The sequence below is a fragment of the Hoplias malabaricus genome, chromosome Y (genome assembly GCF_029633855.1).
Source record: "Hoplias malabaricus isolate fHopMal1 chromosome Y, fHopMal1.hap1, whole genome shotgun sequence".
NCBI lineage: Eukaryota > Metazoa > Chordata > Actinopteri > Characiformes > Erythrinidae > Hoplias > Hoplias malabaricus.
In genome coordinates, this window is record NC_089820.1 from 44,006,911 (window position 1) to 44,032,071 (window position 25,161).

Consider the following 25,161-nt stretch of genomic DNA (forward strand, 5'->3'; position numbering starts at 1 on the left):
TGTTGTCCCCTTGTTCATTTGCCCTCGCCATATACCCTCTGTCTTAATTCTGCAACGTGTCAGGTGCAGTTTATTTCTCTGTTTTTTGTTTCGCATGGATTGTTGCAGTAAAATACCAAAGGTTTTTGGATAACTGATCGCCTAATATTCCTCATGAAATGAAGGGTCACATAGGAGTTTGTTGTTTCTGCTGCGGTACAGTCTCTACTTCTGGGAAAACTTTACAGTAGATGCTGGAACATTGTAGTGAGGGTCTGACAGTCACAAACAGTATATTTTTGCTATTTTGATCACGCTAGAAAAAGCATTTGCATAGCTTTCTAGCACACTCTTGATATTTTTCCATGGGCATTATATAAGACGAAGTTGTGGATGATGAGGGGAAGTTAGCAAGGGCATGGGTTGGGACGGACCCTGGCGCGCGCTCTTTAAGGGGCGTGGTCAAGCGGAAAGCGTTATTCCCACTAAAGTTTTCCAGATTGAGAAGTAGAGCTGCAGGTTTTGGGAAATGGCTGAGCTACACAGGAGTGATTCTCTTACTTTTTTCGTGAACGGGAAAAAGGTAAGGAGTGATTTTAAAGCAATTTACTTAATACGTTTTAAATATATTTAATGATGTTTTGATTAAAGTTAATTCCTATTGTATTATTATTTATTATAATTTGGAAGGCAATGTTAATACATTATGACGTGAAATAAAATGTGTGATGTTCCATATATCTCTGTTTTGTTGCAGATAACAGTAAAAGATGCAGATCCTGAGACTATGCTGCTGTCTTTTCTCAGAGGGAAGTGTATCCTTTTCTGTTTTTTTTATAATGTTATTTGCAAAAAAGGAAATCCATTTGATCAGCTTCATTCACCATACAGGACCACTTTGCAGTTCGACATTAACAGACTGTAGTCCACCATACTTTTCTACCCCCTTTCACCTGTTCGTCAGTGGTCAGGACCTCATTTGAGTTAGTATAGTGCAAATATTTATTGGTGGGGAATCACTCTAAACACTGCAGTGAACTTGACCTGGTGGAGGAGTGTTGGTGTTTGTTGCACTGATTTGAGTGGATCAGACACAGCAGAGACAATTGCTGCCCAGTTTGTGCTGGTCTTATTTCAATAGTCACTGAATGTTGTCCACAGGACAGTCCAGGCTGGATATTGTAGATTGCTGGACTACTCTCTGTCCACCAGTGCAGTGGCACTGTAATTGACCCACTCGTGTGCCACCATCCCCCTGTGTTCAAATGATATAGTAAAGTAAATTGGACAAAAATGGAGATACATGTTTTTCATATAGTTTATGTACTATAACTGTTATTATGCTATATTTAGGACGTGGGAGTTGTGATTTGATTTTATGCTGTATTTGTTTCCTCAATGTAGTCAGCAGGTTAACAGAAATCCTGCAGTAAAACGTGCAGAGAATGTCTCCTGTTTAATTTTCCTGTAGATGATTTATTTTCACTCACAATAACATTAAATAACATGTAAATGGAACCGGGGTTAATGTAAAGTCTTACCACTATCAAAGATCAGACGTTACAGTTCAGGTCAAAATCAGTGAACCAGAGAGTGAACTCAGTGACAGAGGGAGAGAATGGAAAGAAAAAAGAGAACGGAAAGAAAATAAACAAATATGTAAACTGTCAGAAAATTAGTCACCACAGAGGTGCCTTTTGCTGTCTCTGTGGTGGAACCCTCAAGGCTACATATTTATACCTTTAATTAGGGAACATAATTGTACCTTATTCTATTATACGCTCAATTATATCTCCAGGAATTATATTATATTTTTTATTTGACACATTTCTATAATGAAAACAAATATTCACCTCTGTTTCTGGAGAAGGGAATGTAATACCTTTAGGAAACACAACTGGAGTTTAAACACTGTTGTACCTTTAAAGGTACATTTACAGTCTCTGTACTCTTTAGTGACCAATAATGTACTTCTACTTTTTTCTGAGAGTGTAGAGAGGATAAATTATGGACATAATGTAATACAAAAAATAATAATAAAATGGGAAAATCATGGAGAGCATGAAAGAGAGAACAAGACCACAACCCAGACACTGCATAATTTAGTAAAGAAGCAGGGATTCTGGGGGTCAGAGTTCTGTGTGAGTGTGTGTGTTATTTCCTTAACTTTTTTTTCTGTGTGTAGTGGGGTTAAAGGGCAGTAAATACGGTTGTGGAGGAGGAGGATGTGGAGCCTGCACCGTGATGATCTCCAGATATGACCCACTCACCAAAATCATACAGTATCTTTTATGTTATTATGCTCACCAACTGCTGTCTGGTGCTTGCCTGATTGTATTTCTTGCTCAGTAGATAGTTTCTGGTGATTGCTTGACAGTAACTGGTGCTCACTAGATAATATCTGATGCTAACCACATAATATCTGGTGCACACATTATCAGATTAATTTATCTCATAATGCAATGTCCTGTCTGTTTTCCTCACCATGTGCTAATGGAGCACATGGCTCTGGTTGTTCTTGTCTCTGCCGTAGGCCCGCCTTAGCTCCGCCCTCTCGTCAGTGTCTCCTTTGTAGTCCTGCCCTCTCGTTATTGTCCCTAGGTGTTCCTTGTCAGTGCTCTGTATATATAGTTCCTTTGTTTCAGTGTTCCCTTGTCAGTTCTTGTGTGTGTAGATGTGTTCCTTTGTCAGTTGTCTTACACATTGCCACCAGTGCACAGTTGTTATATTCCTGTCCTAGTTATGTTCAACTAAGTTCTAGTTTGTTTCCTTGTATCCATACTTGTGTTTGTTTTCTGTTTGTTATGTTTGACTTGGTTTAGTTTAATTAAATATTCCTTGCGTGCACGTCCGCTTCCTGCCTCAATTGTGACAGATAATATATTTTTAGTATCTGGTGCTCACTTGGTAATATCTAGTGCCCAAATTAGGTTTGTGACATGAACCTGACCGTATCTTGTGCACAACCTGACAGTGTTTGGTGCATATTTGATAGTATCTCATGCTTACAACATGGTATCTTGGCTCAATTGATAGTATCTGATGTACACTTAATAGTATCTTTTGTTCATGTCATTTATTCACTGTATTATGGTAAAAATAGCACAAAAATAGCAGTTGAATACGCTTTTTCTCTGGAAAGATAAACTTGCTTCTTGTTTAGTGTGAATTTTTATTAATTTTGATACATTTTAAATTTTAATTTTAGATTTTGAGTTGAATGCAGTATTACCCTTAATAACGGTCATATATATGGCCAGTGTAGAATCAGAAAATATGTGAATAAAACAAAAAAAAACATATACTGTAAAATAAGATGTTTACTGTGTGCTGCTGTTCAGTTACACAGTCCTGAAACCTTCACTTGTTCTTGGAAAATATCTCTTTTAATATGTGACCAATAACAAAGAAGGCTAGATCAGTTGACTGTACATGAGATCCAAGAAATCTCTAATTAGTGAAGGATATTTTACTGTGCACAAATGGCCAAATTCTCAGAAGACTGAACTTTAGTCCCATGTCAGAGCGCCAGCCATGTGATGGTAAATCTGTCTGCAAAGACACATTGAATTATCCACAGTCTAAACAGCTTAACAGAAGTCTTTACAAGGTGGGTCTACTGTCAGAAATAACATAATATATATATATATTACAACAAAATTTTAAAAGGAATATGTCATATGCATGCTTATATTTAATTGTGTGAAATATAGTATAATAATTATAATATATAATTTTGACTATTTTAACACTAAAGATTCACACTGAATACACAAAGTATAGTCTATTATACATTTGCTAGGTTGCACTCATGAGCACCATTGTTGGGTAAAATGAAACAAGCTGAATGGCCTACAGCCTACACGTGTGAAAAAAAAGGCAGTAAATGAGAGTGATTGGAAAAGGGCCATTCTGGACTGCTCAGTTAGTAATGATTTCCTTCATTTGAGAGGCATTTCTCAGTGAACTCCTGTCTGATGCCCGTGTGCCATCTCCATGGAGCAGCCATCACCACTGTGGAAGGCATCGGCAGCTCCAAGACCAGATTACACCCAGTACAGGTAATCTGCATTATAATCCAGATCATAGTCCTGATTATAATCCAGACTGGATTAACCTCCATTATCCTTCTATTAGTTTTATTTACAACAGTCCAGATCACAGGCTTAAATGGATTTGTAAGCTAATACTTTTATTCAATGGTTCAAATATTTTTTATTAGTGTTAGTTTTAAAATACTTTTATTTTATTAGTTTTCAATGAGGGTGACATTTACAAAATATCTGATTGAAAAATTATCTCTAGAAAATGTTTAAAAAGTGTAAAAAATTAAAAAAGTTAGGAGTCTAGAGCTAAATGAAACTAGCAAACTATCACCATGTCCCACACATATTACTATAGCAGTAATTTGTTAAGAATTAAAACTATTAGCTGCAAGTACCATAGTTTTCTCTTGTATGTGTGTGTGTGTGTGTGTGTGTGTGTGTGTGTGTGCGTTTCAGGAGCGTATAGTGAAGGCTAACGGTTCTCAGTGTGGGTTCTGTACTCCTGGGATGGTGATGTCAATGTACACACTGCTAAGAAACAAACCTAAACCCACCATGGATGACATCAGAGAGACACTTGGGGGTAAATACCAAGGGCCTCTGAAGAGACAGGAGCCCATAATTAATATAGTGACATTTTTTGGGATATTATTTATGAAGAAGATATTTCACTGAAATGCTCTATTTGTTAAACAGTTATTTAAGAATTGTTTTAGATACAGTATCATTTTCTTTGTACCTTTCACACTTAACACTCTTTGGAAATATTCATTGGTTCAAACTACAGGGATTAGACAATGAAACTGAAACACCAGTCATTTTAGTGTGGGAGGTTTCATGGCTAAATTGGAGCAGCCTGGTGGCCAATCTTCATTAATTGCACATTGCACCAGTAAGACCATGTGCATCCAATGGTTCAGACATTGTATCCTGAAGGTGGTGCCGTGTATCAGGACGACAATGCACCAATACACACAGTAAGACTGGTGAAAGATTGGTTTGATGAACATGAAAGTGAAGTTGAACATCTCCCATGGCCTGCACAGTCACCAGATCTAAATTTTATTGAGCCACTTTGGGGTGTTTTGGAGGAGCGAATCAGGAAACGTTTTCCTCCACCAGCATCACGCAGTGACCTGGCCACTATCCTGCAAGAAGAATGGCTTAAAATCCCTCTGACCACTGTGCAGGACTTGTATATGTCATTCCCAAGACAAACTGACGCTGTCCTATAGTAGTATGTACACCATACTAATACATTATTGTGGTCTAAAACCAGGTGTTTCAGTTTCATTGTCCAACCCCTGTGGATAGCACTTTCACTGTTATGCTGCAGTAACTTATAGGAAATAAATGAAGCAGTCTCCACGTCAAATTAGCAAAGCATATATAGTAATAAATCGAATAAAATTGAGACTCTAGTCGTGCCTAGGGTGTGTTTATGATTGCAGGTATCCTTTAGACTCAAAGAATGAATGAATAATTACGCTATAATTGTGTATTTTCCTCTGAAGATGACTTGCAAAATGCAAATTGTGGCTGTAAGTTTAATGTCAATATTTAATATTTTATTTGGTTTTCATAGGGAATCTGTGCAGGTGCACGGGTTACCGGCCCATTCTAGACGGATATAGAACCTTCTGTGAGGTGTGTTACTGTTTTTCTAGGGAAAAATCCATTCATGCTTATTAATGTTATATAATGTGAATAGGTGGAGCAACTGTAAAAGAGCCTAAGGTCACCATGCCCAATACAAAAAGTCTGCCAGAGAGGTAAAAGCACCCTGATTTGGGCTGTGGAGAAGTGGAACTGTGTTCTCTGGTGTGATAAAGCTCCTGTCAATACCTTTGTATTGCATTGACAGATCTCACCCAATATCAGTATGGTCAACTAATGCTCTAATGTGGCTGCAGTCAAATCCTCACAGCAGTTTTCCAACATTTAAGCATTTCCAGGAGAATAGACTACTGTTACTGCAATAAAGAGGAATAGCTCTTGATTAATACCCTTCATTTCAGAAGAAATGCTGGATGAGCAGATTTCCAGAAACGGTGGTCATACCATAAATATATTTTTCTCTCTACAGAGTGAAAACTGTTGTCAGGTGAATGACACTGGCTGCTGTTTATCGGATGGAGAGGGACCTTTGGAGTCTATCAAGAATGTGAGATTATTCTTTGGGTCATTGACCCATTTAACAGTTATGTAACTGGGTTAAGTCTTTTTTATATTGTAAACAGGTAAAACCTGTTTTGTCTTTTACTGATTTTAATTGTATGGGCTCAATTTCATGGCTGGGCTGAGGTATTAAAGCCACCTAGTGTTGCATTGTACTAATTTTTGAGTCATATACACATTTATTGCCTTTCGTTAATGTGTTGGCTAGACAAAAATGCATCTACAATTATGTAAATGTAGTGGTGTTACATGGTTTATGACATTTAAAATCTACCAATGCACGGATTACTTTTGAAACCATTTTGCTTTTAAAAAGGGCTTTGTGTTGCCACTTTCTCAGACCTGGTCTTAGTGGAAACACAGTATTTTCCTCAATTCAGGGAGGGACATAAAGATACAGTATGTTCAGTTCATTAGAACAAGATCACAAGCATCTCCCCAATAAAATATACATCCCAATTTACTTACTAAATACATCTGATCTAATATATTTTTTGTCAGTTAAACAGTTCAGTTGTGTCTTTAAAATGTCATGCCATATGTATGGAATATTACAAATGTTTATTACAAAACTGGGTAATTATTAACATTGTGTAAGTGTACCCCTCTGCATGGATTAGAGTGTGTGCACAACAACAAAATTGCAAATAACATTTCTGCCACACCATCAGTTTTCTGTGTCACAGTCTTATGCTGTTTTTTCTGTGCTTTCACTCTCTCCACAAAAATAGAGCTCTATGTGTTTTAACATTCACTGTAATTATGATTCCACTATGTATTAATCTCACTGCAACAAATCAGCAACATTCTACTTATATGGAAAGTCCAGCTAATGTTATTATTTAGTTTTTTTATAATTCTAATATTTTCCTCAAATGCATTTTTTTTCTCATGTCTCTTAGTGTCAGTTGGAACAACCCAATAATAAAGTGGAGTTTCTGCCTCTGGACCCCACACAGGAGCTCATTTTCCCCCCAGAGCTTATAGTGAGAATTCATTCATTCATTGTCTTTAACCACTTACCCAGGGTCCGGAGCCCACCCAGCCAGTCCTTCACAGGGCGACACACACTCACTTTTGAGTAGCCAATCCACCTACCAAACCTACACGGACACGGGGAGAACACACCAAACTCCTCACAGACAGTCACCTGGAGCAGGACTTGAACCCACAACCTCCGGGTCCCTGGAGTTGTGTGACTGTGACACTACCTGCTGTGCCACCCTATTGTAGATTTAAGCAGAGCAAATAAAACAATTGCCCTACTGATTAATACAAAAAATTACTGACTAATAGAATGGGTGCATCTGCAGATTAGCCAAATGCCCAATGCCAAGGAGTGATGGAGTTCCATCCATTACCTTTGGGATTAGCTGCAGTGGCATTGGTGATTCAGAACTAATTGTTCAACATCACTAGCTCACCTCAATAATGCTCTTGTGGCTGAATACTATCAAATTTTCAGTGTTGCAACATCTATTCTAAAGTACTCCCAGAAGAGTTGAGACTGTTACTGCAGTAAAGAGGAACAAACTCCTAAATAATACTCATACTTACAATAATACTTCATTTTAGAAGAAGCTGGTGTCTAAAGCTTTCAGCATGTATTTTTCTGTAGAGGATGTTGGAGACTGAGGAGAAGATCACTGAGACATTTCAGGGAGAGAGGATGACCTGGATTTCCCCTGTCTCTCTAAATGAACTCATCCAGCTTAAAGCAAAATACCCACAAGCCCCTATCATAATGGGCAACACCAATATAGGTGAGTATGGAGGGATTCATGTGCACATTTAGAATTCTGAGTTTAAGCTGGATTTCTATATGACATGAATGGGATTAATGTGTGAAACACTTGATGAAACAGCATTTATTGATTTATTGATTGGCAGCATTTATATTCTTGCACCTGTTAGAAGGTGAATACAGCACCATTTAAGGTGGAAGGAAGGCACCAGAATGCAACTGCTGCAACATTTGAGATGGAAGACAGCTCCAGACTGTAATTTCTGCACCATTTATGGTAGAATGGAGACACATGAATATAGATACTGCACCATTAGAGGTGGAATGGTGGCACCAGACATAAAATATTGCACCATTAAGGCATAATTGGAATTTTGCATTTTGTAATTTAATGATCTTGTTTCACACTCTTCTGCAGAACTGAACTAAACAAGTTGCAGCTCAAATATTCACTTTTAGAAGTTAACTTATCAATTCCAATCCTGTTTTATGTGTTAATATAATAGAAGGCTGGTAACGGTTAGCTGAAAGAGAGCCTGAGGCAATTATTCCGATTAGAATTAAATGCAATTCAATGCAATTGGAATTAAATGTTGTATAACAAATAAAAATGGTCATTACACTGTTCTGCTTTATCATATCTTTGTATCAGGGCTGGATATAAAGTTTAAAGGTATCGTCCATCCCATAATATTATCAGCTTCTCGAGTGGAAGAACTGTTTAAGGTTACACACAAACCAGATGGTGAGTTTATATGTGTGTGTGCGTGTGCAGGTTTATTTCAAGTTTTTATTTATGTGTATATATTTTTTGACATAACTAGTGGACGCATCATGATTAATGATGATACATTCTTTTGTGTGTGCATTTGTGTGTGTGTGTGTGTGTGTGTGTGTGTGTGTTGCTTAAGGTGTGTGTATCGGAGCGGGCTGTAGCTTGTCTACTGTGCGAGGTGTGTTGGAGAAGTGTGTGTCTTCACTCTCAGCTGAACAAACCCAAGTACACACTGCTCTGCTACAGCAGTTGAGCCAAGTTGGAGGAGAACAGATACGCAATGTAGCTGTGAGTCACACACACACACTTTTAAGCACTGTCTGGGCAAAACATTGTATTTCCAAACTGGTAACTCCACACGAGAAAGATGAAAACCTCCTTAAATGAAACAGTATGTTTGTCTGTGCACATTTGGAGGACTACTATTGGTCCATTTGTTATCTTTTAAAATAATGAGCAACTGGAATTGAAAAAATGCTGATAATGGTTTTATTTTTTATTTTACCCCATAGTGACAATATAAAATACTTTGCAGAATAGGGAAGCAGGATACTGGAAAAATACTGGGCAAGAACAAATCACTCTAATATGATTGAGGTGATTTTGTAGGGGAGTGCATCTGCACAGAATATAAAAGTAATCTAAAAAATAATGGGGAAAATTTTTCACTCAGAAAAGATTTTTCACCCTGAAATGAGATGGCTTAATAAACTGACTCACATGATATGATTGTATTCATTTAATGCTCTTATCAATCCAGACTTATATCAGTTGATTTAGAAGGATTGTGTTTGGTGGTTTGAGGAGCATGTAGAGTAAATTATGTTTTTGAGATAGAATCCTCCTGTAGATTAGAGCCATGAAAATTAAACAAACAGAACCCCTTTCTTTTGGCATCATACAGCAAAACAACTTGTAACATGAGGTGTTTCATTTAATTTGTCTTGCTTGACATTGCACACCATGTAAAATGAATATTGCACAAACACACGTCGCAGTGACAACACAGAAATATATATATTTTTGCAGCCACCTTGTTTTGTTTATTTAATTTACAGTAAAAATAGTTGTTAGGTACAGTTGTAAATTACAGCACCAAGTTATTTATTGTTCAGCACCAGAAACGTCCAGCGCTAAAGAGAATAACATGTCTTTCTGTATTTTATTCTATTCAAGTAATTTAATGATGAAAATATTATATTGACTAATATTCTTATTTGGCTGAACATTTATGAGATTAATTCTGAGGTCAGCACAAGCGACATAACAGTGGGGTCCTAGTTCATATGTTAACGTGTTGTTATTGTGTGTGTGTGTGTGTGTGTAGACTTTGGGTGGTAATATTGCAAGTGCAGCTCCAAACTCAGATTTAAATCCTGTTTTTGCTGCTGGACGATGTTCTGTGCTGCTGATATCCAAAGGTAAATGAAGCATTCATTTATGATACATACAACTTATAATCCAGTTCAGGGTTGCAGTAGGTCCAGAGCCTACCCGGAATCATTGGGCACAAAGCAGGAACACACCCTGGGGCACAAGTCCTTCACAGGGCAGCACATACACTCACTCACACTTATGAACACTTTTGAGTCGCCAATCCATCTTCCAACGTATGTTTTTGGACCGTGGGAAGAAACCGGAGCACTCGGAGAAAACCCACACAGACACAGGGAGAACACACCAAACTCCTCAGAGACAGTAACCCGGATCGGGGCTCGAACTCACAACCCCAGGATCCTGAAGCTGTGTGACAGCGACACTACCTGCTGCGCCACCGTGCCGCCCTAAAATAAATATTTGTCCGCTTAATTGGTACAGTACAATATGCATCAATAGTAATTAATTTTGTTACCACTTTATTTGGAGATTCCTTACTCCTGATTGTGCAGCATAATCATGATAGCTTTATTCCCCTCTAGCTGACACTTGGCATTGGGTGTGGTGATACAAAAAAGTAATACAAACCTCCTTATTAATACTGAAGTGATAAATAAGATACTGCGTTCATTCATCTTCTGTAACTACTTCATCCTGTACCACACCCTGTCCAGGTGGTTGTAATTTATGTTTATTTTCTCACTTTCTTACATTTTCCTCCCTGATTTCAGAGGGAAGACGTGAAGTTCCACTGGATAAAGATTTCTTTGTAGGCTTTGGGAAAACAATTGTGAAACCGGATGAGATTTTGCTATCTGTCTTCATTCCAATTTCCAGAAAGGTGGGGTTTCTACTGAATACTGAAAAATAATAGAATCATGTTTCAAAATACATATGCATGTATGAGGGATTTGGTCTTATGAACTATAATCCATATTTGGTAATATGTAATATGGACTATAGTCATTCTCTCTCTCTTTCTCTCTCTCTCTCTCTCTCTCTCTCTCTCTCTCTCTTCCTCTCTCTCTCTCCTCAGGATGAGGTTGTGCGAGCATATCGTCATGCTCCTCGTAAAGAAAATGCTTTGGCCACTGTCAATGCAGGAATGCGAGTGCTATTTGTGGAGGGTTCAAATGTTGTGAAGGAGATAAGTGTTTTTTATGGAGGAGTGGGACCCTGCACATTTAGTGCTGACAAAACCATCCAGCAGATTATCGGCAGGTAGAACCAATGCACTCATTTAACTTATTGAATCAGTTTAATAAATAAGAGCAATGGGCAGACAAATCTAAAGAAGCAATATACAATATTGTCTGATCATTTTCTTCATGTTATGAATCAGCTGTTCCACCGACACATACAGTAGTTGCCTGGACACATCTGAGAGACTGTACTTAATCTGTTTTATCATGTGAACTTCGTAGAATAAAAATGTTAAAATAAAGAATTTTATAAATATTGTTTGCTACTTTCTGGTGGTGAAATATCAGTTCAAGGGCTTTTAGACTCCCCAAAAGTGGACCATACTATTTCTTCTTTGGTCTGCCTGCCTTACTCCCATTAGTTGCTGTTGTGCAACCAGAGGAGGCACAGTACGATGACTAAAGTAGCTAACAGTCTAGCGTGTTTAAACTGAATTAGATTGTGTCAACTGCATATAGACGAATGCTAACATCAGTTAGCTGTAAGTATCAGTTTACTGTAAGGATTATAAGGCTCCAGTTCACTGAAGTACATGACTGCACTGAACTGGTTTCCCCTCTACATCCAGGAAGAAAAAGTTAATCACCCCTATTTTCACTGCGTAATTCTTACTCTACCCAATTTTAGCAGAAATTTAATCCAAGTATTATTAGTTTCCAAATCCACTCTGTTAGCTATTAGTTGAACTCCCCCATCACACATGATGAACAAACACTGTGATGGTCAATACATGCCTCCTCCATTGCTAGACACTCACCCTGCTTGAAGAAAGTGCCAACTGCCCTGGGAATCCCGGACTCGGGTGGCTGAGGCATCACAAAGTATCACCATTTAGGGCCAATGCTTACATCACTGGGCCACTCAGGGTCCTCTGTGAAAATATTTTCCCAAATAATCAAGTTTAATGTTTGTTTCCTCATATGAGTCTCATTTTATTTTCTTGTGGCAGGCCGTGGAATGAGGTAACGATGAGTGATGCATACAGGACCCTGGTTGATGAAGTCACTCTTGGGGCTTCAGCTCCAGGGGGTAAAGTGATGTTCCGAAGGTCTCTGACCCTTTGCTTCCTGTTCAGATTCTACCTCCATGTTGTTCAGCATATTAAAGACATGGTAAATTCACCATGTTTACCTTCTACACCTTCAGGCCTTTCTTCCACTCACCCTAAATTCACTGGGCTCAGCCCACACTCATCTACATCACGTGTAAAATGTGCCCCTCGCCTGGCTCCACTGCCACTTAACTTGTCCGCCTTCAGAGCATTCCCCACTCACCAGACTCCATCCCAACTCACCTGACCTCATCTCACTTATTTGGCCCCACTCAAACCCATCAGATCCATCCACATACTTGCTATGATTATGTATTTTTTTCTATGTATTTGTATATGTAAATTCTGTACATTTGACCATATAATTGATTTCAGAATGTGAGTGATGGAGAGATTCCCTCAGAAGAGCTCAGTGCTGTGGAGCCTCTGCCTAATACCATCCAGCCTGGCTACCATGAGTTCCCGGTAATACACAATATTCACTCGCCTTATTAATGTTAAGAAATGGCTTACGAAAAATCGATTTCCCCTAGTGCAAATCTGATGTTATTTCAGGTGTTAATTCTTTTCTTTTTTGTGCACCTACTTTAATGCTTTTCAAATTCCAAACTTCAGTAATTTACAGATGTGTCGAACAGAAACTTCACTGACGTTCTGTTGCCCTTCAAACAGACAGTTACAAAAAGCATGCCACACACGCCTCAGGTGCCATGCACACTTCTCTCTCCACTGAGAACAATGAACTGAGTTTGGGATTACTTATGTTATTTGCAAATTATTTAGAAAATGTTAAACCAATTTCTAAGACTGAACTTTAGAAATGTGGCTGCAGATTTATTCTGAGAAATTAAAAACATATTTCCATTTTTATGGGTCTTTAGTTTGCTACATCATTTGAACACAGCGGCTAGGCTTCACGTCGTGTGAAAATGACATGATGAATTTTATTAACTTCTTTTTTAAGGGCAGTTTTGACCTGGAATAAAATAAATAAAGAGTGTGTTCTAAGTTGGTCTATATATGGTGTGCATGTGTGTCTAGGGTGTGTCAGAGGGTCAGTCCATGCAGGACCCTGTTGGTCGGAAAGTTCATCATCAGTCTGCAGTGTCTCATGCCACAGGAGAAGCTGTTTACTGTGATGATATCCCTCAAACTCAAGGAGAACTGTTTCTCTCTGTGTTCACCAGCTCCAGAGCACATGCCAAGATCATGTAAATGCATGCACACCCACACACACACACACACACACACACACATCTCTGGAAATTTTAAAGCTTTGAAATAGCTGAAACCTGTTGTGTAATAATTATAAATGAATATTGTTTTTTTCAGTGACATTGATGTGAGTGGAGTTCGGAATATGCCTGGTGTGGTGGACATTTTCACGGCTAAAGATATCCCTGGAAAAAAGGTCCGGTCCTTCATTGGAATAGATGAAGAGATACTCGCTGAAAATGAGGTAGCTCTGTTTTTTTAAACCCCAGCATTTGTTAGCTACATTATCTTCATAACTCCAGTGCAAAACTAACTTATGTTAGAAGTGACACACAAGTCTGAATGCATGTTTACATTAACAAAGACATTTTGATTGTAAATGTTTATGCCTAAATGTTTCTAGTTCATAATAAAATTATATCACAAGTAGACAAAATGATACTTTAAAACTAAATAAAAAAGAAAATTGAGCTGTAACGGTGTAGGTTCTCCTCCACACAGGTTTAATAATTAAAAAAATGTTACTGTTACAAGCTATCGTGAACTGGCAATGACTAAAACTTTATATCGCTGTACATTTTTGGCTTATTGTTCACTCCTGCAGAAAAAAAAAACTTACTTATCTGTCCTCAGGTGACTTGTGTGGGGCAAATGATTGGTGGCGTTGTTGCAGATACAAAACTTCATGCCAAATTAGCAGCAGCAGCACTGAAGATCAAATATGAGGACCTGCAAGACTCAGTCTTCACTGTAGAGGTCAGTAGGAACCGAGTCTGTGGTCTAGGTGTAATATTTCATTTTGCTATCAAAAAGTAATAAACAATATTTAGGATAGGTTTCATTCATTATTTGTACTTTTATCTGTCAGTTTCAACACATGAGACAAACTGCCCTGGAGTCTCTGAATAAATCTGTTAATTTTTCATAGAGCTGGTTACCCATATACAACAGTCATGTTCAAAATAGTAAAGTGCATAATCTCTGATGCATCCAAACCACTAGGAGCCAGTTAAACAGCTATGTGCTAACATAAAAATGAATCGCAGGTAAAAAAAAATATCTGATTGCTACTTGAACTTGTTTTACTAGAATTAATATAGTTTCAGCTTATATTATAAGTTCCAAACAACACAGAACACAGGTGATGCTTCTGTAAATGTTTTATTTATTATGCTAAAGAAGAATGACGTTGCTATTGCTGATGTGTCTGTGTGTTTATGATGTGTTCATGCAATGTTTTGCAGGAAGCCATGGAGAAACACTCTTTCTTTCCTCCTCAAAGACAGATTCAGAGAGGAGATGTGACCAAAGCCTTTCAGGAGGCTGACCATGTTTATGAGGGTCAGAGTTAAATTAAAAGAAACATTAAATTACCTTAAAATTAATTTTTGTATGATCAATCACAAAGCATCATAATATTGAACAGTAAACACATGCATCGGCAAATTTTAAAGAAACTATTTTGCAAAATGTCAAGTCTAACACTTTTAAAGCTAATGCCTATATGTTTCTAATTATGTTTTGCATTATGCACATGGTTTATAATTATATTTAAAAAGTGCATTATGAAATGTCAACATTGGGAATGATATGAATTTAGTTGCAATGAAGTCATGATACCAATTCAAAATGTGTAGTAGAAATCTAACATACATTTTTAAATACATATATAGCCATGATTATAAAGTCTATGAATTCCAAAATCTTAGGAGAGATCCGTCTAGGTGGTCAGGAGCATTTCTACATGGAAACGCAAAGCATGCTAGTCATTCCAATTGGAGAAGAGAAGGAGATGAAAGTCTACCTGTCCACACAACACCCAGCAATGACTCAGGTTCAGTTGTTCCAATATATGTCCAATTACACTAGAAAAAATTCTGGACACTTTATCAGAAACACCTCCCCCATCTACTTCCAGTAACTGGCTGTTTAATTAGACACTCCATTGTATTAGTTCTACAGCACTGAAGTTTGATATTTTTATAATTGCTTTGTTCTGTTCTGTAGGAGGCCATAGCGGAGACATTGGGTATTCCATCTAATCGTGTTTATTGTCATGTTAAACGGCTTGGTGGTGCTTTTGGTGGAAAATTGACCAAAACGTCCATCCTGGCCTCTATCACTGCACTGGCTGCTTGGAGGTAACATCACTGTTTTCTTCACACTGCTGGACCTCATGTTTACACAATCTAATCCATCCACATGTAAGGCCTTTCAGCTGCAAGGCAAAAAAAAAATCTATCTTTGACAGTATTTATCAAAAGCATATTTTTACTGAGGACAGGAATATGATTTTCAAAATGTTTCTTTGGCTACACTACGCCTATTTCTAAAGTTCCAATACATGTCCAAAGTTGTGCTACACTTATTTTAAAGGTTATATCATACACTTGTCTCTATAGATCCATTGCACAATTTTTCAGTGGTTACACCATATATGTTTACATAATTAATATACATTTACATGCTTATGCTACAGTCATCTCCATGGTGACATCATGGTGACATCTCTACACCAACTTTAATAATTACACTGCACCCATATCCATGATTACATTACATTTTGTTATTGATAGATTGATGGTGTGTGTGTCTGTGTGTGTGTGCCTGTGTGTGTGTGTGTGTGTGTGTGTGTGTCTGTAGGACTGAAAGGCCAGTGAGGTTAGTGTTGGAGAGAGGAGAGGACATGTTAATAACTGGAGCTCGTCACCCAACACTGGGGACATACAAGGTCAGACTTTTTTTTTTGCTGTATTTTTAAGAGGGATAGTCTGGGCAATATAATGAGATTTATCAATTAAATTAATTTATAAATTACTGCATGGATATGGTGATTAATAAATATTAACCAACTGAATCACCAGGAACTCAGAGTATTGGAACAAAAATATATATAATTCCAAAAGACATAAGTATTTCAAATTATAAATTTTACAATGATTTACATCTAATCTAATAAAGAAAATATTTACAGATATGAGACTTATGTGATCCCTCTGTGTGTGTGTGTGTGTAGGTGGGCTTTATGAAGGATGGCAGAATCACAGCAGCTGACGTTCATTTCTTGACCAATGCGGGGAACACACCCGATGAGTCTGTACTGGTAAAGAAAAAGAAATCCACCCTAAAACTATCTGATACTTTTCATGAAACTTCTTCTCGTTCTCACTTTGCTGGTTTTCTAACACTATTCACTGGTTCTATTGATTAATCCCTGGCCACCAATCACTATAACATTATGACGAGCACTGCTGTGTCTGATCCACTTGTACCAGCACAACACACACTAACACACCACCACATCAATCATTGCAGCGCTGAGAAGGAATCCAAATCACACTGCTGCTCTGTGGTGGTTCTGTGGGGGTCCTGACCAGTGAAGAAAAGGGCAAAATGGGAATAAGAATTTAGTATGAAGTATGCAGAGCAACAAATGGACTACAATCTGTGATTGTGGAACTACAAAGTGCTCCTGTATAGTCAATGGAGCTGAGAGAATGGACAGCAAGTGTAGAAACAAGGAGGTGGTTATAATGTTATGGTTGATCGGTTTATGCCCAATCACAGACTCATTTCTATTCATTTCAGTATTTCCGCTATTGTCCATTTTTTGTAAATCCATAATTATTTATTCATACACATATTACTGTTTTACAGTGACCCTGAAAATGATTAAGCGAAAAAAAATGATGATGATGATGATATTACTATTACTGTTTTACTGTATCTTATTATGTTGTTTGCATCTTGGTTCTAACTGGTTATTTTGAGTCTTGGTTCCTCTCAGAGGTTCTTCCTGTTAATCTGAGGCCGTTTTTTCCCATTGATTAGAGGGAGGTTCTCTTGAGTCTCGGTGTGTCTCTGTGTTTTTTTTTTTTATTCTTGATGCCTCTAAGTCAGATATCTTCAAACTGTGGAAAGAAACAAAAAGAAATAAGAAGAAATAAAAATAAATGCAAAAATATATTTAAACGACTCTGTTACAAAAAGGAGGGTGGCACGGTGGCGCAGCAGGTAGTGTCGCAGTCACGCAGCTCCAGGGACCTGGAGGTTGTGGGTTCGATTCCCGCTCCGGGTCACTGTCTGTGAGGAGTTGGTGTGTTCTCCCCGTGGGTTTCCTCCGAGTGCTCCGGTTTCCTCCCACAGTCCAAAAACACATGTTGGTAGGTGGATTGGCGACTTAAAAGTTTCCGTAGGTGCGAGTGAATGCGTCTGTGTTGCCCTGTGAAGGACTAGCGCCCCCTCCAGGGTGTATTCCCGCCTTGTGCCCAATGATTCCAGGTAGGCTCTGGACCCACCGTGACCCTGAATTGGATAAGCGGTTACAGATAATGAATGAATGTTTTAGTTGAGTGGGGAACCCAAGTTCTCAAACAGTACCAAGGGGGGTCCTCATCTTGTTCTTCGTGTTATTTTGAGAGCAATTTTGAAATATTGAGCTTTAAAGAACCTCATGTGTGTTTGCCTATAGACAAGAGTCTAGACATGGCCTTCACCAAACACTCCACTGAATATTAATTAATTCTCACATAATAAGAATATATGAATAACTTTGAAGCTCATAACGCTATGTAGATTAATTAGCATTTAGAGGAAATAAAAATGAAATTGGTTTTGTTGTGAACTTTTTGTGAAGATTTGAAATCTCTCTCTCTCTCTCTCTTTCTAGGTTGTAGAGAAGATGCTGCTCCATATGGACAATGCCTATAACATTCCGAACCTTCGTGGCCAAGCAGTGGCTTGTAAAACCAACCTTCCCTCCAACACAGCATTCCGAGGTTTCGGCGTTCCTCAAAGCATGCTGGTCATCGAGAACATGATCAACGATGTTGCCATGACCCTTAAATTGATGGATGAAAAGGTCAGAATTTAATGAACTCTTTAATGAACTGAAAAGGTCAGAATATAATTAATACATACTTAAGCATTATATTTACAAAAAAGTATGGTAGATAATGGTAGATTGAATAATACATTATACTTAATAAATAGAAGTTTTGGAATAATTTTAAATATTTATCATTTGAAATATTTTTTACTCATTCACGAAATAATCATAGTTTCTGAATACTGTAGAATTATTCTTAGTAGAAATGGATTAAATCAAAATGACTGTTTTTAGGGACTAAATAACAGTTATACTTTTATTAATTTTATTTTTATTTACTTTCTGTGTGTTTTAGGTCAGGGAGAAAAACTTATATAAGGGAATCTGTCTCACTCACTATAAGATGGAGTTTGACTCTGAGAATCTTCATCGCTGCTGGACACAGTGTAAAGAAAAGAGTGATCTGGACCACAGACGCCTGGACATTGCTCGGTTTAATGAGCAGAACCGCTGGAAAAAACGAGGAATCGCTTTAATCCCTATTAAATATGGCCTCGGCTTTGCTGAGGGCTTCCTCAACCAGGTGCGGAAGGGTTTTGCTTTGTCGTATAGTTTGGAGTGCCCAGTGAAGGGATTATTTTGTTGACTTGATATACTTTTTCCTTTTTTTACTTACTATTTTTCACATTTTATACTATATTTTAGAGTAGTAGTAATAATAGTAGTAGTACTGCTGAATTGATGCTAGATGTTCTGATGGTAGTTAATATGGTACATCTCTTATGCTACCTGGAGGTTTCTTTGCCGATGCAGTGATATTATAGCAGATAGTTGCTATGGCAATTCTAAGCATCTTCTTTGTTATTCCAGGTGTATGTGAGGGTGTTGTTAATTGGTTGCACTGGATTTGAAGTTAATTAGTATGGAAACATAGATGGGAATGTGGAAAGCAAAATTCTATTCCAGATGATTCTATTGGAACATCTGTTTATTGTTATTATTGTATTGAACATTCTTAATTGGTTACTCCAGAATCTTTCATTGTTGCTAGGTTGTTGCTAGAGTTGAGTGTATGCTAGTGTATGTTTTTTCATAGCCATTTTGAGCATTCTTTCAATATATATTGAGATAAATATTGCTATGCAGAAAGCCTAATTGTATAATTTGTGTTTATATGAACAGGCAGCTGCTCTGGTTCATATCTATAAAGACGGGTCTGTGTTAGTGAGTCATGGAGGAACTGAAATGGGTCAGGGAATTCACACCAAAATCCAGCAGGTAAAAAATAAACAAATAAAAAGTATTAGTAATTCCAGACATATGGATAAATGTCCTCATTCACTAATAGCAGTTTTTAAGTATTTAACAATTCACTAGCTGTTTCTAGTACAGTTTTCATTTGTGGAACAAAGGTTTCTATTCACACCTAGTTTGAATTTTCAAAATTAATGAATAAATATCTAAAAATAATAACAACAAAATTTTGAGAACATACATATGCTCAATAAATAAACTATGTAGATTCTCACTCATTTTTACATTAGTTCACAAAATTACCCTGAAATAGCTCAGCATGTTCACATTTAAGTGACATGTTGTGGTCACTGTTTATCATTGCTGTAATGTAAATACATCACTCATACAATCATTACCAAAAAAGGATTGCTCTTTGTGTCTGTTTTGTGTCATAGCAGAAGAGCCAGTGTCTGAGTAAAACAAATGGATAGCATTGTAACTAATGCATTGTTATATGCATCTATTTCCTCTGTGTGTGTGTGGGGGGGGGTGTGTGTGTGTTTGTGTAGGTGGCGAGCAGAGAGTTGAATGTTCCTCTCTCTCTTGTTCACGTTTCTGAAACGAGTACAAGCTCTGTCCCAAACACAACTCCCACTGCAGCATCCTTTGGAACTGATGCTAATGGCATGGCTGTCCGGGTAACACACACACGCGCACACACATTTCAGGACTGCACTAACAGCGTGACTGTTCAGATAACAGTGTATTGAATTTCACCATCATTTATTTTGTAGAATGCCTGTCAAACTCTGTATAAACGACTGGAACCAATCAGGAAGCAGAACCCGAATGGAACATGGGAAAACTGGGTAGAGCGATTTCTGATTGCAAATTTATTAATTAAATTACATATGTCAATGCATGAGCATATTCACCATAAAATCTTTACATTGTGTTGAGGCAGATATCTAAAGCGTTCCTGGACAGGATCAGTCTCTCAGCAACTGGATTCTACAGGTATAATCAACATTTATATTCAGCTATTTTCTATTAGAAGATGTGCATACTGTCTGTGACAATTTAGGGTCCATTTTATATTGACTGTATATGTATTTGTATCTGGTTAAATCTATTGCTATGTATTCCTCCTGTTTCAGTGTGTGTATGTGTTAATGTGATTGATTGTTTGTTGTATCAGAGGTCATGACCTGTATATTGACTGGGAGAAACAGGAGGGAAGACCTTATGCTTATTTCGCCTATGGAGCCTGCTGCAGCGAAGTGGAGATGGACTGTCTGACGGGAGAGTACAGGGTCAGTTATTACTATAGATAATGCTAAAAAACATTATTATAAAAAAAATTACCATGGTTTCATCATTTTTTTAATAACCAAACTCTGGCCAGAACACTTCTGACAGAAATCATCCCTCAGTATCAATTAATTTTTATTTAATTACAATTTTATTTACAAAGTTACATCATGAATTACATGTTTAGCAGGCTAGACATTCTCTTTAACGAGGCACCCGTATTAGCACAATAAAATAACCTTTGAAATTGAAATGGAAGCATAATATGTATATTATTGTGTATTTTGTCATATAAATATTTTATTGTGTATAAATAATCTTGTGATGTCTGATTATTTACAACAAAATTGCTAAACTGTATAAAATATTACAAGCAACAGGGAATGATATTATTAAATGTGAAACAATAATGGAAACTTTTGTGCAATACACAAACTTTCTTTCATTCCCTCGTGTCATAGCATGTGCTATTATAGTAGCATTAGAAATTCCTCTATATTTCTATATTTACTACTATATACATGTTAAACTGGACAGTTTCACCCCAATAAGAAACACCTTATGTCTTCCTCAGACTTTACGGACAGACCTGGTTTTTGATATTGGGAAAAGTATAAATCCAGCAATCGATATTGGACAGGTAAGAGACATACATCACTCACCTGTTTAACAGTGGTGGGCAAGGGACAAGGAGACAGAAGCTAATGCATAGGTGAAGGGTTAGTAGCCCTTAGGAGACTTCGCTTATCATGGACATTATTGCATGATTCTGATTTTGCCTTTATATGCCACATCCACATTAAACAATGTTTTCCATGCCCATGTTTCATATAATTTTTTTCACAACCCCCCTAAATACTGCTTTCAGCTTGTAGTAAAGAGTCAGTAGATTTTGCCAGACCGCCATTAGCCATATAGCCATTGTCACAAAGGAGTTTCTGGCATTTCAAAAACAGGAAAGCCCAAAATACATACCCTTGTCTTTGGAAGGTTTGGAGAAGTCTTTGTTTACATGTGGTTTTTATGTGATTTTGTTGTACAGAAGATATGGAGGGCAGGACTAATAAGTGCAGAAATGAAAAAAGGAGCACAAGGTTTTATTCATAATCTATAACACCAGCATCAATATTTTTCTTGTTCATAAATATAAAACTAGATGATCAAACACCAAACAAAAGAAGACCAAGAACATTTTGTTGATTTCAAGAAATACAATCACTTATTTATTCAATGCAAATAGTTAAAGCACATGAAGTTTAAGGTGGCTGTGCACAGCGATTTGGAGCTTTATAAATAAGGCCACAAAATGTCTGCCCACCGCTTCTTCCTTTTATGATATTTCAGGCAAATACACACTTACAGCAAATAAGACAAATTCAGCAGTCCTCTCTCTGAGATATATTATGTGTGTAAATGTTGCCAAGTTCTGAGCTGTCCTACTGAGCTTGTGAACTAACCAACACCGAACCAAGGCTCTGGCCAACGCTTATTGTGTCTCACCAAACATAGCCCCAGAAACACACACAAATGGAGCGGGTTCCTGTCTTATTTCATAATATTCAATCACAGTTCCCTGTGAAGAACCTGCTGTGGTTCCAGCTGGGAACTAATTTTTCTGGGTTTTTTTGTGTGTTCAGATTGAGGGAGCATTTATTCAAGGTGTGGGTTTGTACACCATGGAGGAGCTGAAGTTTTCCCGCTCCGGTGTGTTGTATACTCGAGGTCCTGGTCAGTACAAAATTCCTGCCGTGTGTGACATCCCTCTACAATTTAACATTTATCTTCTTGATGAATCCCACAACCCTCATGCCATCTACTCTTCAAAGGTAAAGTTATTTTCATAACAATGTCCAAGCTTGTTATCAAAACCTAGTCACATGCCAGCACTTTTTTCCAGTAAGATTTCCAGTAATAGAGCTACTCAATATAACAGAGAAAAGGCATCATTTTAACCATGTTGAAAACACATCTTTGAATATGTGTCCTTGGATAAATACCATTAAATATGTCTACGAGGTTTTCCAAACTAAATTATGGAAAAATAACAAAGATATGCAGGGAGTTTACCTTAAAGGTTTAGGTTGATTTGACCTTTTTTATATATTTTTTATCCTTTAATTATAATGTGGTGGCGCCTCTGTATGTTCTTGTAGGTGACCAGACTGTGTGTGGTATTTAATGTGGTTTATTTATCTGAGTTGTTTATTGATGTTCTGTTTGTTTGTTTGTGTGATTCAGGGTATTGGAGAGCCAACTCTCTTCCTGGGCAGTTCAGTGTTCTTTGCTCTGAAGGAGGCAGTGTCCGCAGCTCGTAAGGACGCTGGACTGTTCGGACCTTTCCCTTTTAACAGTCCAGCAACATCTGACCGAACCTGCATTGCATGCAACACCCAGTTTACACAGATGGTACACAAATATACACATGCATTTGCAAACTCACACAAACTTAGCAGATGTACTATTTTAAAAATTTCCACCAAAATGCATTTAAATGTAATAGCTTATCATGTTTGAATTTTTCCCCCTGTAAAGTGCAGAATCAATTTTTTGTAGTCCTTGAATGAACTGGCACCATAAAGCTGATACCCCACGGCCATGTTTTACATTAGTACAGAATCTCTAAAACACTAAGGCCTCTAAGTGTCAATGTTATAAATGTTTCGTAACATGAAGAATAATTGGGAAGAAAAAACTTACACGTATATGTGTATGAATGTGTATTTTAATTTGACATAATTGTAATTTGTAAATCGTGTGGTACAGCAGCGCAACTGGCAGTGTCACAGTTTTTGTGATTTTTTTTCCTGTGTACGGTTTCTTCCCACGGTCCAAAATCACACACTAGTAGATTGATTAGCTACTCAAAAGTGTCTATAAGTGTGAGTGGGGGTGAATGTGTGAGTGTGTGTTGCCCTGCGATGGACTGGTGGACTGGACAAAGATCGGAAACACTGCGATCCTGAAATGGATAAGCGGTTACAGATGAATGAATGAATAATTTGCAAATCAACCTTTTGTATTTTTTTTCCTTCAGATTCCAGAGGAAGAAACAGACAAGTCCAAGTTGTGGGCTTTGGAGCTGCCATGAAGCATAAATTCTGAAGAATGACACATTTAGTCTCATTTTTTAGTTTTGTCTCAATAATGATCATTTTTAGCTTTTTACGCAGTTAAGACATTTATTGTTTGTGTAATCCTAAAGTATAAGATGCAATAACATTATCAGGTATTTTACCAAAACAGGATTTAGAATATTTGGCTTAAAATGAACTAATACTTGTTAAACCTAAAATGTGATTACTAAAAACCAGTATCATCTGAAAGAAATCAGTTCACATTTTTGTGATTTTTAAATTAATAACTCACTCTTGAAGCACTTTATTTAAATATAAGTTTTATTAATCATACACTACATTACACATGTTCATGCATAATAAATGAATAAACATTAGTGACAATGCTGAAAAAATGAGTTCCATAATGATATATATATATATTTATTATTACATGATCATGTTAGTACTTTATTATTATGTGATCATGTTAGTACATTCAGAACTTCTAATCAACATACTCTTGTCTATATCAATAATTTTTTTTTCTGTTATGTCCCCTCTGTGTTTTCTTGTACTGTCCTTTTAAAACCATGCTACTAAGCTGTATTCACGTGACTGCCCCATCTGCCACATGGAAGCAACCTAAATGCTGAGGCAGACCAAGCGACTTGAGCAACACGTCCCAAAGAAAGAAACAGCATGTGTGGTTTGGACGTGCTGTGTTTTGACTATAATTAAAACGGCACTGAACAAAAAGATGTGAAATGTAAATGCTGAGAAAAAACAGCTTCAGTGACCAGAGCACAATCACACACCAAATATAAACAGGGCTCAGAAAACAAGAGAGGAACAAGCTCCCAGCAACATTAGAAAAAATATCCCAACTTTAACACAAAAACAAAATAATTGATAATTAATCATAATCGTGGTTAAAATGTACAATTAATAGTGATATTTATTTGCGCTTATATTGCCCAACACTATATATATACTAATGCTAATACTGAAGACTTTCTGATAAACTAATACTAATTTATTTTTGATCCAGTTAAGAGATTTTCATATGAGCCAATTAAACCAAAGATTTCAGAATTGTAATCTTCATTAATGTGGGCATTTGTATGGTTAAAAATTTACTTCTTTGCTACATTTTTGGAAAAGA

The 25,161-nt window shown here is 37.2% G+C and overlaps 1 protein-coding gene across 1 annotated transcript; it reads left to right on the forward strand.

Moving 5' to 3' along the window:
* The first annotated feature begins 469 nt into the window (after positions 1–469).
* On the forward strand, positions 470–24,442 carry aox6 (aldehyde oxidase 6). The gene is made up of 35 exons (XM_066658287.1): positions 470–562; positions 737–794; positions 2,165–2,261; positions 3,932–4,040; positions 4,482–4,608; positions 5,611–5,672; positions 6,112–6,189; positions 7,106–7,189; positions 7,822–7,966; positions 8,600–8,692; positions 8,859–9,010; positions 10,050–10,143; positions 10,831–10,940; positions 11,136–11,320; positions 12,252–12,414; positions 12,729–12,818; positions 13,395–13,564; positions 13,686–13,812; positions 14,202–14,324; positions 14,813–14,909; positions 15,278–15,402; positions 15,576–15,709; positions 16,212–16,299; positions 16,585–16,671; positions 18,238–18,429; positions 18,752–18,979; positions 19,579–19,674; positions 20,202–20,330; positions 20,427–20,501; positions 20,597–20,649; positions 20,831–20,945; positions 21,518–21,583; positions 22,581–22,769; positions 23,182–23,349; positions 23,978–24,442. Exons 1-35 carry the CDS (start codon positions 509–511, stop codon positions 24,029–24,031), a joined length of 4,017 nt encoding a protein of 1,338 aa, XP_066514384.1. The 5' UTR covers positions 470–508; the 3' UTR covers positions 24,032–24,442.
* Positions 24,443–25,161: the final 719 nt, after the last annotated feature.

Bases quoted from the DNA above. Each gene is read 5' to 3' on its own strand.
- aox6 (XM_066658287.1), top strand. From the start codon at position 509: ATGGCTGAGCTACACAGGAGTGATTCTCTTACTTTTTTCGTGAACGGG. The intron at 5,673-6,111 runs GTGTGTTACTGT...TTCTCTCTACAG, and splicing joins GATATAGAACCTTCTGTGAG to AGTGAAAACTGTTGTCAGGT. The intron at 20,946-21,517 runs GTCAGTTATTAC...TGTCTTCCTCAG, and splicing joins GTCTGACGGGAGAGTACAGG to ACTTTACGGACAGACCTGGT.